At 37.1% G+C, this 14,263-nt stretch overlaps 1 protein-coding gene across 1 annotated transcript in view; it reads right to left on the bottom strand.

The window, feature by feature from the left end:
• Window positions 1-5,518: 5,518 nt before the first annotated feature.
• Window positions 5,519-14,263, bottom strand: part of LOC148646816 (uncharacterized) — a 138,813-nt gene continuing 130,068 nt past the window's right edge. Inside the window, exons 7-8 of the mRNA XM_088609199.1 lie at window positions 12,610-12,783; window positions 5,519-7,690 (exon numbers count right to left, since the gene is read on the bottom strand). Of these exons, the coding sequence (XP_088465325.1) occupies window positions 7,669-7,690; window positions 12,610-12,783 (196 nt within the window). The 3' untranslated portion in view covers window positions 5,519-7,668. The remainder of the gene's footprint in view (window positions 7,691-12,609; window positions 12,784-14,263) is intronic.

The raw sequence follows: 14,263 nt of genomic DNA, 5'->3' as shown, positions 1-14,263 counted from the left end.
GGGGGCTGTCTGGTTTCAGCAGTGTGGCTGTTGTACTTGAAATGCTATTGAGCCATGAAGAAGACCCACCTATCCCAGTGTATTACCTGTAGTGTTATCTTCAAAAAATCATTAAAAAATAAAGAAAGGCTCCACAGCCCAAAACAAAGCTGGGAAAAGTCAGAGGACCTGCTTAGTGTGCAAAACACTTACTTGCAGCATTGTGGGTGCTGTGGTTTAAATGCTATTGGTTTGTGAACGGAATACCCCTATCCCAGTGCATTGTGCCACATTAAATAATAGCACGAGAAAAAGAGATTCAGAACACAAAGCTGTGTCAGTGTTCTGTGTAAAACGTCGGTTTGAACATCATGGGAGCTGTTTTTAATAAGCTGCTGAGTAAAGAATATTAGAATCTTCCTGCTGTCAATAGTATTGTGAATATAGTTGACCCTTACCTGAATGAAAACAGGATGTAAAGGAAGGGTTTCAGAAATCAAACAAAGCTTTATTCCCGTGCTTACAGTCTGGGTAATTGGAGACTGCACTGTTCTGCTTCCTATGGTCATATACAGGTTTTTCGCAAGAAGCCGTATTGAACAGTATTTCTCGCGTTGTGAACGTGTGTACACAGCGGTCCCCCAAGTTCCAGTTAGTGCGTAATTATGCATCGATGAAAAACTGGAGGTTTAAAAAAAGATAATTAGCCCACTGATAGTTTGATGTACAGTAGAGGCTGTGGAAATTTCCACAAGTCGTGGTATTTAAAATGCATTTGGTTTGAAGGCGCTCTGTGCTTCCATTGAGAAGATATGGACAAAAGAATATTCGTGGTTGGTCAAAGAAATGTCATAAAAACGAAAAAGTAAAGGCTCAGAAAGCATTCACAATGTATTTTATACACAAAGAAAGTGTTTTTGTAACTCTAAGAGGTTTCGTGAAAACGCTACAGGCGTGCCAAAATCATTTTCGAACTTCAAGCTAACTTTACCCCGGTCACGATAGAAGCAGGAAGCAGAAGCAGGAACCGTTGTCAGAAGGAAAGAAGGTGACTCTTCATTGTTATTAAAAAATGACTTCGATTCGAACATGTTGTGATATTTAGAAATATAAAAAGTCAATTACTTGTCCATAATATTGCTATTTGATTTTTTCAAAGAAATGTTTGTTAAAAGAAAAGTCATGGCACCAGCTGGATTTGAACAGCTGACCTGTTGCTTACAGGTCCAGCACTTAGAAACAGCCCTACACATACAGTATCAATAGACATTGTACAGCATATACTGTGTTGCAGTATATGAATGTAATTATATCGTTATTAATTTCTTTAGATACTCGATTCATATTATATTCCCTATTAATCAAATTCTAAAAGTATGCTTGTTTACTCCGGTATCGAGCGTATTCGCAGAAAAGCTTAAAACTACCACTTTTTATACACGTTATTTCACATGTTAGTTAAAGACTTCGGTGCTTAAAATGTTTAGGGAGAAATGGAATACTGGTGTGTATTTTTTCTTTAAAGTACCGAGACCAGCCATATACAGTTTACATACTGTACTGTAATACTGTATGTTTATGTTCCAAAATTAATATCGTTTATGGCCTTCACACACGTTATGCTCCTATTCTTTTTATGGTCAGCTACTAAGATTTCCCTTCAGTGGTAAAATTCCATATGAATATTCAATACTAAAACGGGCACAGTAAAGACATTTAAATCTTTCTATGACCGACCAACGAGTGCCCCTGTCGGTCAACCAATCACGTACCGCGGTATGATGTGTTTGGATGTGCGATGACGTAGCCAAATGCCCGCGGTACGTGTTTGTGCCGTGCACTTTGAATGGCTGCATCTGTATTCTGTATTTGACTGATAGCGGTAGCTTAAATTAAAGACATTTACAACAGTATTGCACTTTCTTCATCAACATTTTATGCATCAAACTCTTTAATTCGGTTACTTACTGTGGTTATTTTGGAAAGGTTCTGACAATATACTACAGTATATTAAGTTTATATATTTTATAAAAAGCTATAATGTTTTAACCTGTTCTATGAATACTTGCTGTCTTTATTTCAACATGGACTTTTTAGAGTCTGCTTAATATAATATGAAACCGCATAACTAAAACAATTAAAACAATATTAATTTAAGGATCTAAATGCAATATATTTATATAGCTGGTAGTATTACCATATTCCACTTTCTTTGTAAAAATCTGCATTGACTCATTGACTTGTGATTACTTTGGAAACATTCTGACCTGTCTGTTTCAGCTGTCTTGCCAAGTGGTGTGTTGGACCAATGGGTTTGGAGAGCTCCTCTCCCACCAGAGGTCTGTGTTTTATTCTTGCTTATGGTACAAGTTTTTCTTTTAACAAACTCCTTTTTAAAAAATAAAATCCTAAATATTATGTACATATGTTTTTATTGTTTTATATCACAAAGTATTCAATGTTAAATTATATCAATAGAAACATGAATGAGCAATGGTGAATACCATCAACAGTGGGAGAAAAAAAACAGTTCAACTGGTTTAATTCAGTTCAATTCAAAATACTTTATTCTTCCAGTGGCACAATTTAATACAAGCCTTAACAACAAGTATTACAATGAAATTGTACTGTATATATTAAAATTATAATCGAGAATAACAAAGTGTTATTAAAAAAACACTGAAACTGAATTATAATAATGTATCTGATCATTAATAATATTCACTTATTATTAATAATAAAGAATAATTTCAAACTTCTTGTATTTTTTTCAGGGTCATTTGTTTTCTCCAGTTTTCATAACCTTTGCTTTCTTATTAAAACGTCTATTTACTGTATGAGACAAGATGCTTCAGATGTCAATAACCTTGCAAACAATGAGAGGCTTCAAACCACAGGCATTTTAAAGGTCGGGATTTGTGAAACTTTTCAAAACTTTTATAATATCTGGTACCTTGTTGCATTTTTGGAAACCTTAGTTTGAATAAAGCAGATCCCAGGTGTAACGAGTTCATAACGCAATTATTACTATTCAAAAGCTACTGCAGGTATGCAAAATACCTGACCATATAAAGTGGAATAACACAAACTCTGTGTTCAATTTGAGAAACTTTTTTTTGTTGTTTTTACTCAGATAACAATAAACTACATATGAAATTCTTTTGACAGGAAGAAAGATGTTCTGTGTTCAATTTTTTGCATTAGTGGAAGTGTTCTGAAGTCTCTCGAAAACATAAAAAATGTACCTAATACTGTACGCCATGATGGGCAACTGATGCTTTCATTTATCTAAAGAAAATCAAAAATAAGAAACAATGACGTGTCCCTGCCTAACTCAGACATTGCATCACTTTAAGAGCTATAAAAAAACAGTTTAGATCACCTGTGGGCAAACTACGGCCCGCAGCCAGATCTGCCAGCCAGCCAGTTTTAACAGGCCCTTGAGGTCAAAAATAAATTAGTCAATATTCACCATATTCCATTTTGTTTGGTGCTGTTTTTTCTTACATTTCATTATTCATGCTGTTAGATGACGCACAAACGTTTTACCACACTGACTCCAAATTGTGCATTGCGCCACCTAGGGGAGACCCCATTGTCGGTCAGGGGCATCTCAGGTATCGCCAGACAAAAATTTTATTACGAGCAAAACCCGCTGCTCGTGCACACAGAATGTGCAAGTCGCACTATCTAGCTAGATTGTGTCACATGACACTGGCTACAAGTGTTTCATGTTTCTGAGTGGACATTTAGTGAGTTTTTTGTTACATGATCACAATTGAGAGATTTTTAAATTGTGAGTAAAAAACGTGAAGAACATGAAGCCTAGTTCTAAAGAGAAACAGAAATGCAAGTACAGAAAGTATGACGACAGTTTTTTTGAATTTCTGTTTCACATGCACAATTGTGGACACTAAAGAATGTCCTCAGTGTGTTGTCTGCCTTAAAGTGTTGGCTGTTGAGAGCATGCTCCCCAATAAATTGAAGCATCAATTGGAAACTATTCACAATAGTTTAATAAGGAAGCCTCATGAGTATTTTTCGTGCAAGTTTAATGACTGAACAAAAAGCTGCTTTTTCTAACCAAACCACAGTCCCCAGGAAAGTTATTTTATCATCATACAAAATAGTGTACCAAGTAGCACAATGCAAAAAATCTCATACTATTAAAGTACCAAGGAATAAGCAACAGAGCTCTTTGAATTCTGCTCCCCTTTGTAATATCCTGTCTTTGTGAAGCTGGGTTTTCAGCACTTGCGGTTATCAAATCCAAGTTCAGATCAAGAGTTGAGAAGGAGATACACGATGCCATTCCAAAAATGCTACCCAGTATGCTACCAATTCTTTGGTGAATTATGTTAACATAATTTATTAAACAAGCCCACTTAGCCATTAAGAGGCACAAACAAAAATACATTGTATTTCTCCACCTTTTTTAAAAAACATTGATGTTAGATGTTTACATTTTTATTTAGTAATTTTATTTGCATTTTACCAAGATGTTGACTATTTTTTTTTCAAATTGCTTTCATGTTCAAATAATTTCAATAAAATGTGTTGCCAAGTATTTTTACTATTTTGATCAAGTCTATTGGTTTTGAAAATGATTAAAACTAATAAAAATTGGATTAACTTTGTTTTTATTTTGACCCATCATTTCCTTTTCAAATGTATAATATTTTGTAAAGTATTGCACCGCCATAGAACTTATTTTTGACACAGGGGAGACATGTTGAAAATATGATAGGTCAAGGGAGGCATTGACCCAAAACGTAATGGGAACCCCTGCTTTACCAATTTGATTCACCAGTTAGAGTGGGTCCATCGTACTGTGAGGGAACCTGCGAAAAAATGAGTGGATTGAAGAAGCAGAAAGTTGACAGTGAATGAAGAGCGTGCATATAAAATTGCCAAATAAAGCAAGCTGCTCTCTGAAGGGGAGCTTTTGAAAGAGTGTATGATAGAAACCATAGATATTCTTTGTCCAGAGAGCAAGAACAAATTTGAGAAAATAAGTTTATCAAAATAAAAAGTAAGAGAAGACTTGGCTTGTGTGTTGAATGTCAAGTTTTATTCAGTTTTTATTTTTTTATATTTAAAATATTTTTTTCTCTCAGGCTATCTGTTACAGCAGTGTGAAGTGGCCCGCTATACAGTTTCAAAATTTTATGTGGCCTTTGGGCCAAAAAAGTTTGCCCACCCCTGGTTTAGATAGTTAAAAAAACACTTCTTCGTTATCAGCTTAGAATCTTTGTGTATGCTGTAAGTTTTTTTTTAATTTTTAAATGTTTTAAACACTTTATTTTTGTAAACATAACACGTACGGGAAAATCACTTTCTCCTGTCTTCCTGTGGTGTGAAGCGGATCAGCAGGTCGCTGAGAAAATAGCGCCCCGCTCACTGAGCTCCGTTAGAGAAGAGGCAGAGCTGAGAGAGGGAGGAGGTATGGAGCTCAGCGAGACAGAATGAGCCATCTGCAGCCTGGAGTGCTTACAGCACTGAGCGCATCTGCCTAAAATTAGTCAATCAACGTAAATCATTTCTTTTAACTTCAAAATTTTAATTGGCATTAAAATAGCTTTCTCACCATTTAGTTTTATTTTTGAAACCATCGTTAAACAAAGCAGGTGCTTTTTGTACTTCCTCGTGACATTACATATGGCAAAATTATACATTTTAATCGATTTGAATACATTTTAGAACAGTTTCATTTATACAAATACCACAAGCGATTCTCGATTGTATTTCTGAATGTTATGTCACACTTAGTTCAATATATCATATACATCTAAATAAGAACGTCAGGTGTTAGCATGAACTATTAGTAATCAATAATTAATATGAACAATTTCAATGTAATAAATTGCTGCCCCTTTTCCACATCTTGAAAAAAATATTAATTTACAAGACTTTGTTCAAATATACATTAAATCTGACTATCAGAAAATAAGTAAAATACAAAATTTAAAAATAAAGAAAAATGAGGACAAAATATAATACGGTAAAATATAATTTAAAATATTTTTCTAATTATTACCTAAATAATTACCTAGTATTACCTAAAGAATAGGGTTGGACACTGGTTAGCATGCTTTTTGTATCTTTTTTCAGAAATACAACAGGACCACCAGAGTCTCAGTGGCTTTCAAAATTAAATTATCATGGGTTTCCTCAGGTGACCTGATTTCCTCTCGTAGTCCAAACATACTGGCAGGTTAATAGGCTTCTGGATAAATTGGCCCTGGTGTGTGTTTGTGTTGTGTGTCTGCCCTGTGATGGACTGGTGTTATGTCCAGGGTGTATCCTGCCTTACGCCCGTTATTGCTGGGATAGGCTCCAGCTCCCCTGTACTGGATAAAGAGATTAGAAAATGGATGGAACTAAAGGCACTGTGTAACTATACACAGTGTTAGAAACCCACTATGAGATACTGTAGCAGCAGTTACTCACTGAGGGTACATTTTAAAGTGATGGTATAGGGAAATAGCTTTTCCACCTCTCTGGCACATCAGTATCCACAGGCTAGTTTGTTATTTAAGCAAATTGCCTCTAAACATGAACATCTTAAGATGCTGGCTCTGTGTATCATCTGCATCTAACACACAGTTCAATGCTAGCTACTGTACTACACAAAATCTAAAATATATTTATGTTTAACACGTTTTGATTAATTTATGATTAAAATATGCATGTTCACATGTTCTTTTGTAACACACAGCTATCTGTGATTGTTTTATATATTTAAGCTTTTGCAAGTGTTTGTGCATTCCTTTTCTGCGCTATGTCTGGTTCAGGTGCAACATGGACATACAGAAGAACCAGCAGCACCTTTCTACTGGAAAAACTGAAAATACATGTTCAACCCACTAGTACCAGCTGAACCCAGAGTGAACCCGATTTACGCAGTCAGTGTGCACAGTCAGTCCAAATCCACATCCCTGCAGTGATGCCTTCATATAGACAAAATGTTCATACACATTCATCCACTCTACATACAGAAAGAGACTTATTACTGAAATTGTATGAGGGAGCAGAGCCTATCCCAGCAATCCATGGGCACAAGACAGGGTACAATCAGGACGGGACTCTAGTCCATCACAGGACACATACTCACACCAGATTTAATTTTCCCAAAAGCCCATTAATCTACCAACATGATTGTGGGAGGAAGCTGGAGTACCTGGTGGAAACACATGTAAACATGAAGAGAATATAAAAACCTCATGCAGATACAGTAGCATCCCAGAACTGAATCCAGGGTCCCAGTGCTGTTGGGCAGCAATACTAACCAGTGTGCTAGCATGCCGTCTTCCTAGGAATTAACTACACAAAAAAAAGACTTGCATGTACGCAATATACAATTTTATTAAGACGAAATGTGCATGGCAAACCAACAGAACTAATTATATATTTAAGAGACAATCTTTTTTAATTCTAAACATTAGAAACAAACTCATACTCATCCAATTACACACTGTCCAGACCCAGAGCAGGAGAGAGACCTGTCTCTACCTTCCACATATACTAGAGCACAATGAAAACACAGCCATTCACACAGTCTGCTCAGAGGGGTTTGATCAGCAGGTCTGCAGTCTTTGGTGTTTGATGAACATCTGGAGGAGTTTGTTCTGTCTCTTTAAAGACAAGGAATTCTGCCACCTTGCTCCATTAAGGAATCTTCTTCAATGTTTAGCTTATACATCCCACTGTTCTGTAAGAACAAAAAAACACAATGAAGAGATCTAAAAATTGAACTCTTGCAAATTGTCATTGTTTTATTATTATTGTTATTTATTTAAAGATTCAATTCAATTCAACTTTATTGTCATTGAAGAAAGATGTGAAGACGGGGGTTTGAATTCAATCCTTTCTGTAGGGGGTTTAGACTTCTAAGTCACAAGCTGGGGTTTATGGCAGGATAGGGGGTTAACTGATAAGGATTGCAGATGCAAGCTAGGAACCCCCCTTAAACTGACCATTTGTCCAGAACATCGTAAACTGGCCAAATACCATGAACCCCCCCTCTTTACCATCAGACCGAGTGACGTCAGAAACGGAGAAGAAAACACTATATAACCCAAAAGTTTGTAACAGTACGTTGAACAATACTTCGGTTTTGTTGTTTCTTGCGGGAAACAAGACTTCGGCTTTATTGTTCCTTGCATGCAATAAACTCATCTGTTTTACTTCATCTCGGGATCAAGAACCTTATTTCTTCTGTTACAACATCATTAAATAAATTAAACACAGGTGCGTAGTATAATGAAAAGTGTTTCTCAGTAGTCACTCAGGTGCAGTATATACAGTGCCTTGCGAAAGTATTCGGCCCCCTTGAACTTTTCAACCTTTTGCCACATTTCAGGCTTCAAACATAAAGATATAAATTTTTTATTTTATGTGAAGAATCACCAACAAGTGGGACACAATTGTGAAGTGGAACGAAATCTATTGGATTTTTGAAACTTTTTTAACTAATAAAAAAATGAGAAGTGGGGCGTGCAAAATTATTCGGCCCCTTTACTTTCAGTGCAACAAACTCACTCCAGAAGTTCAGCGAGGAACTCTGAATGATCCAATGTTGTCCTAAATGACTGATGGTGATAAATAGAATCCACCTGTGTGTAATCAAGTCTCTGTATAAATGCACCTGCTCTGTGATAGTCTCAAGGTTCTGTTGAAAGCGCAGAGAGCATCATGAAGACCAAGGAACACACCAGGCAGGTCCGTAATACTGTTGTGGAGAAGTTTAAAGCCAGATTTGGATACAAAAAGATTTCCCAAGCTTCAAACATCCCAAGGAGCACTGTGCAAGCGATCATCTTGAAATGGAAGGAGTATCACCCACTGCAAATCTACCAAGACCTGGCCGTCCCTCTAAACTTTCAGCTCAGACAAGGAGAAGACTGATCAGAGATGCAGCCAAGAGGCCCATGATCACTCTGGATGAACTGCAGAGAACTACAGCTGAGGTGGGAGAGTCTGTCCATAGGACAACAATCAGTCTTACACTGCACAAATCTGGCCTTTATGGAAGAGTGGCAAGAAGAAAGCCATTTCTCAAAGATATCCATAAAAAGTCTCGTCTAAAGTTTGCCACAAGCCACCTGGGAGACACCCCAAACATGTGGAAGAAGGTGCTCTGGTCAGATGAAACCAAAATCGAACTTTTTGGCCACAATGCAAAACGATATGTTTGGCGTAAAAGCAACACAGCTCATCACCCTCAACACACCATCCCCACTGTCAAACATGGTGGTGGCAGCATCATGGTTTGGGCCTGCTTTTCTTCAGCAGGGACAGGGAAGATGGTTAAAATTGAGGGGAAGATGGATGCAGCCAAATACAGGACCATTCTGGATGAAAACCTGTTGGAGTCTGCAAAAGACCTGAAACTGGGACGGAGATTTATCTTCCAACAAGACAATGATCCCAAACATACAGCAAAATCTACAAAGGAATGGTTCACAAATAAACGTATCCAGGTGTTTGAATGGCCAAGTCAAAGTCCAGACCTGAATCCAATCGAGAATCTGTGGAAAGAGCTGAAAACTGCTGTTCACAAACGCTCTCCATCCAACCTCACTGAGCTCGAGCTGTTTTGCAAGGAAGAATGGGCAAGAATTTCAGTCTCTCGATGTGAAAACTGATAGAGACATACCCCAAGCGACTTGCAGCTGTAATCGCAGCAAAAGGTGGCTCTACAAAGTATTAACGCAAGGGGGCCGAATAATTTTGCACGCCCCACTTTTCATTTTTTTATTAGTTAAAAAAGTTTCAAAAATCCAATAGATTTCGTTCCACTTCACAATTGTGTCCCACTTGTTGGTGATTCTTCACATAAAATAAAAAATTTATATCTTTATGTTTGAAGCCTGAAATGTGGCAAAAGGTTGAAAAGTTCAAGGGGGCCGAATACTTTCGCAAGGCACTGTAAATAGGACAGAAGATAAGACAATAGACAGTAACACAATAGCAATAACAGTAACATGTAATAACATAACATAAATAACATGTAATCAAGTAATCAAAACTGTGCAAAATTCCGCAAACAGAGAAAATATAACAGGACAAAAACAGTGCAAGGTAATTCTTGGAACAGTGCAAAAATAGTATGGTTAATTAATAAATATTAAATATTATTACGACGGGTACAGTTTTACTGGGCTATCGGGGGACAGTACAATTTCGGCTTACATGTGTGTGTAGTGGTGTAGGAGTACAGTCATTGTGGGTACAGGAAGACGTTAGGAAAGATCATAGTATGGTGGGAGGGAGTGGGGGCGTCACCAACTTGACAACTCTGGGGAAGAAGCTATTTTAGAGTCTAGTTGTGTGCGACTGGAGATTTGTGCATGACAGTGTTTATGGCTAATAATATTAATGCTTAAATCATATTATATTATGTCAGATTACATGTATTCAGAAGCCATTGTCACAACTCCAACAGACACTAAAGCCAAGGACTGGAGAAATGGAAATGTAGTGCCAATCCACATAATGGATAACAAAACTTAACCGAGCAATTATAGACCAATAAAGTGTGATTTTTATTACATGGAAGGAAAAAATTATAAAAACTAAACTAGAGGATCACATACATGGAAAAGTCAACAGGGATTTAGAGAAGGTAGGTCTTGCATAACCAAGCTTGGTAGTTCTTAACAAGCAACAACAGTAATTAACAAACAATGCATAGAGTATGATACCATGTATTTTTAATAAAGTTCAATATAAAATATTAATTCTCAAATTACAGGCAAAGAGAATGTGTGTTTGTATTGAGAATTATTTAATAAATAGAGAAAGGAAATAAGATAAGAGTCAAACTGCAGTGATGTAATAGTTGGAGTACGACAGAGATCTGTACTAGGACCACTGCTCTTCTTAATTTATACCAATGATCTCTTCATGATACCAAATTAGTTGGATTAGCAAACTGTGGAATCATCAAACAAAATTAAAAATATTAGATAGAAGTTAATTGACAAACACCTGGCAGATTGTGTTTGTTTGTTGTTATGTTTGGCAGATACTGTTGTGAAGAGAATGATTGAGCCAGATGGACAACAGACAAGAGAAAGAAAGGGACAAAGTAAAAGATGAGCAAAAGAGTAAGGAGCAGGATTAAACATGTCAGACAAGGAAATGAGAGGGGAAGCTTTTCTTACAAGATCAAGTATCTTATATTTCTCATCACAGTTTTATTACTGGGCAAGGTGAGACACACTGAGATGAGGAGGACTTTAGAAAGATGTGTCTGAGTGTGTAGCCCTGTGTGGAACTAAATCCCACTTGCTCCCAATCAAAATCATGACCCCACCTGCAATTTTGATCCATACCTCACTCGGATCAAAAGGGGAACTGCAGTCCCACAATTTTAGACTGGGTTTTAAATATCCGCAACAAAATAAACTGATAGTATCTCAAAATTTCTAATTTCAAATTAAGTACACAATCATGAACTCTGTGGAAGTACTGCATGGTTGCCATGTTGTTGAAGGCAGATGAGAATCAGCTGGTCTCACCAAGGGCGAGAGCAAGATTTTGGGCAAATTGTGCCATAAACCCTGCCCTTCCTGCTCACTAGTCGCTGCAAGTGAACAAGAAATGAAATGAAAATAAATATGAGTGTGTTTTAGTTGGTTGGCAGGTTTCTTTTTTGCAATACTTAAAAGAATCTAAAACATGTTGTCTTGTATGTGTCGGTTAAATGAAAATATTTAGAATTAACATAGTAGCAAAATTCACTTGGTCTAAGGCATGCCTCATTCTGAATCACAGACAATGATGGCAATATGGCACTACCCATACATTGACACTTCATTTGTTTTGTGATATAAATTGGAGATTGTTATGGTACATGTTATCTTGTACTTGGTAGTTTCCTTATGATTTGAAATGCACTCATCATTGCAGATTCATTATAATCCCAAAATGTAAAATAAACATCACAGGTCCCCTTTAATATACAGATCCAGCCATTCAAAATGCATGGAGTACACTGCGTCAAAACGCGGTGGGCGTGGCGCATCATACTGCATGCAAATTAAAATATGATAATAGCATCCGGAAGAACCTTGAGATAAACAAATTGATAAATGTTGCAAATCTAACTCACTTCCATAGCTACTTCCTTTCAGATGTATACAAAATATTATAAAAAAGGGAGTAATATAAGAGATAAGGGTAAGATTCAAATGGAAAGGGAGGCTGGCACTCCCATAGCAACTGAAGAATCTAAAAACATTAAAATCTGCATAAATCCACTAATTCACCTTCCTGGAGAGAATCACTAGAAACTGGTTAAAGCTGGACAGACCTAGTGTTCAAATCTAGAATAACTTTCAAGAAGAAAATTACCTACATAATTAAAAATCTACAACATATACAGTATATATTTTAAAAAATGGGAAAGGTTGTGTTTTGAGCCTCTCAGTAATCATATGTTTACAAAGAGCCCAAAGACAAGAACGTGTATAAAATTAGACAAAAAATACTTTAATATGTCACCCTTCTTTTTTGTTTTGTATTTTCTAGGTGTTACATTTTGATGCATGTGAAAAATGGAATGCTGTGAGTCTTAACATATCTAAATAAAACAATAAAAATAAATCAGCAGTGTTCACTTACTCTAGTGTTGTTAATTTACAGTTGGGATGCCTCCGAGCTGCAGACAGCAGTTTCACTCCTGAATGCCCCAGGTTATTATGACTCAGATCCAGCTCTGTCAGACTGGAGTGTTGAGACTGAAGAGCAGAGGCCAGATCTTCGCAACATCTCTCTGTTAGTTTACAGCTCCACATCCTGCAGACAAAAATACAGGAGCACAGCTGAACATCTGCACAGCTCATCCACAACTTTATTTCCAAGTCTTCACTACAACACTCAGCTCAGCAGTAACATACAACTTCATGTCATTATCCATCTCAGAGTGTCCATGGATAAGGATGATGAAGATAACAGCTGCTTCAAATGTTGGGTTCCAGAAGGAAGAAGAAAGATCAGAAGAAACTGTCAGGAAGGGAGACAGTGGGAAACAGGGAGACACACAGAGCTACAATGGTTGGAATAAGGAAATAGAATGAGAGAGACTTTAACTTTTAACCATAATAGAAATTGCTTCACATTTTATGGTGTCTTGTTAAAGTTATAGCTTTGGTTGTTATTCTCACATGGTTGAATTAATACAAAATGTAAATTAACAACACTGGAGTAAGAGAACTGGAGATTTTGATTGTTATTTGTAGATGTGTTGAGGAAAACAACATTCTCTTTTGAAGAAAATAAACAATATAAACAAAAACAAGCAAGGTTATAACTATAACAACACATAATCAAAATGTGAAGCAATAAACAATCTCAATCATTATTTGGCACAGGAACCGACCGTGTGACTGCATCCACTTTGTACGAGTCAGAAAAGAGAGAGCAAGTCTGTATGAACCAGAATTCTGCCTCAGACTTTGTCTGCCACAGGGGAAATCTTTAGACTTGGGATCCATCTGTACATTTCACTTGAATACCATTAATATTAATACAGTTGGACTCCATTGTCAATAGAGTACTGCACATTAGTTCTGTTAAAATTACTATTATAATGTGTGAGAGAGAAGCAATTATGTTTGAGAAAACAAATAAACTGTATTATACCAAAAACACAGGGAGGCAGAGGTGCACATTTGTATTCCAATTGGGAGGGGAAAGACAAAGAAAAGACCCCCCCCCCGACAAACTAACTGACTAAAAAAACAACTAGACAGGCTAAAACCGGAAAGGTGGTCGTGCCTAACAATGAGGCCATACCAAAACAAAGTCTCTCAGTATTCCCCCTTTTGAATGCTTGTGCCTCATTTGCTTAATACAGTATCTTAATTGGCAGCACCCAGAGAAAAAGGAGAAAACAATTAGGGAAAAAATAATAACTCTCCAACTAAGGACCATAACAACCATTGATATAGATTCCAGGTTAGTTAGAAAACTAACCACGTTTCTCCATGATACTGTGATGTCACAGTGGTAGTGACCCCCAGAAACAGGTGTGTCCACCACTCCAGACACACTCCTCACAGCCTGCTGGAGAACGTTTCCACATTTTTTGCAAGCCCACTCCTTCAAGAGTGGTGATGTACTCAGCCCCTCATCATGGCACCAGAGCATGGGACACACATCCTCAGAGACCTCTGGGTCCCTGGCTCACAGACTCTCAGGCCCTGAGTCTCCAGCTCACTGACTCCACTGGCCTTTCTATCTGATGTCCTCTGAGATCATAATGTAGGTCCCTCAC

This window comes from Lepisosteus platostomus, chromosome 16 (genome assembly GCF_059453375.1).
Source record: "Lepisosteus platostomus isolate fLepPlt1 chromosome 16, fLepPlt1.hap1, whole genome shotgun sequence".
Lineage (NCBI taxonomy): Eukaryota > Metazoa > Chordata > Actinopteri > Semionotiformes > Lepisosteidae > Lepisosteus > Lepisosteus platostomus.
Note: the sequence above shows the minus strand (reverse complement) of the source record. Positions and strands in the feature narration are given on the sequence as shown.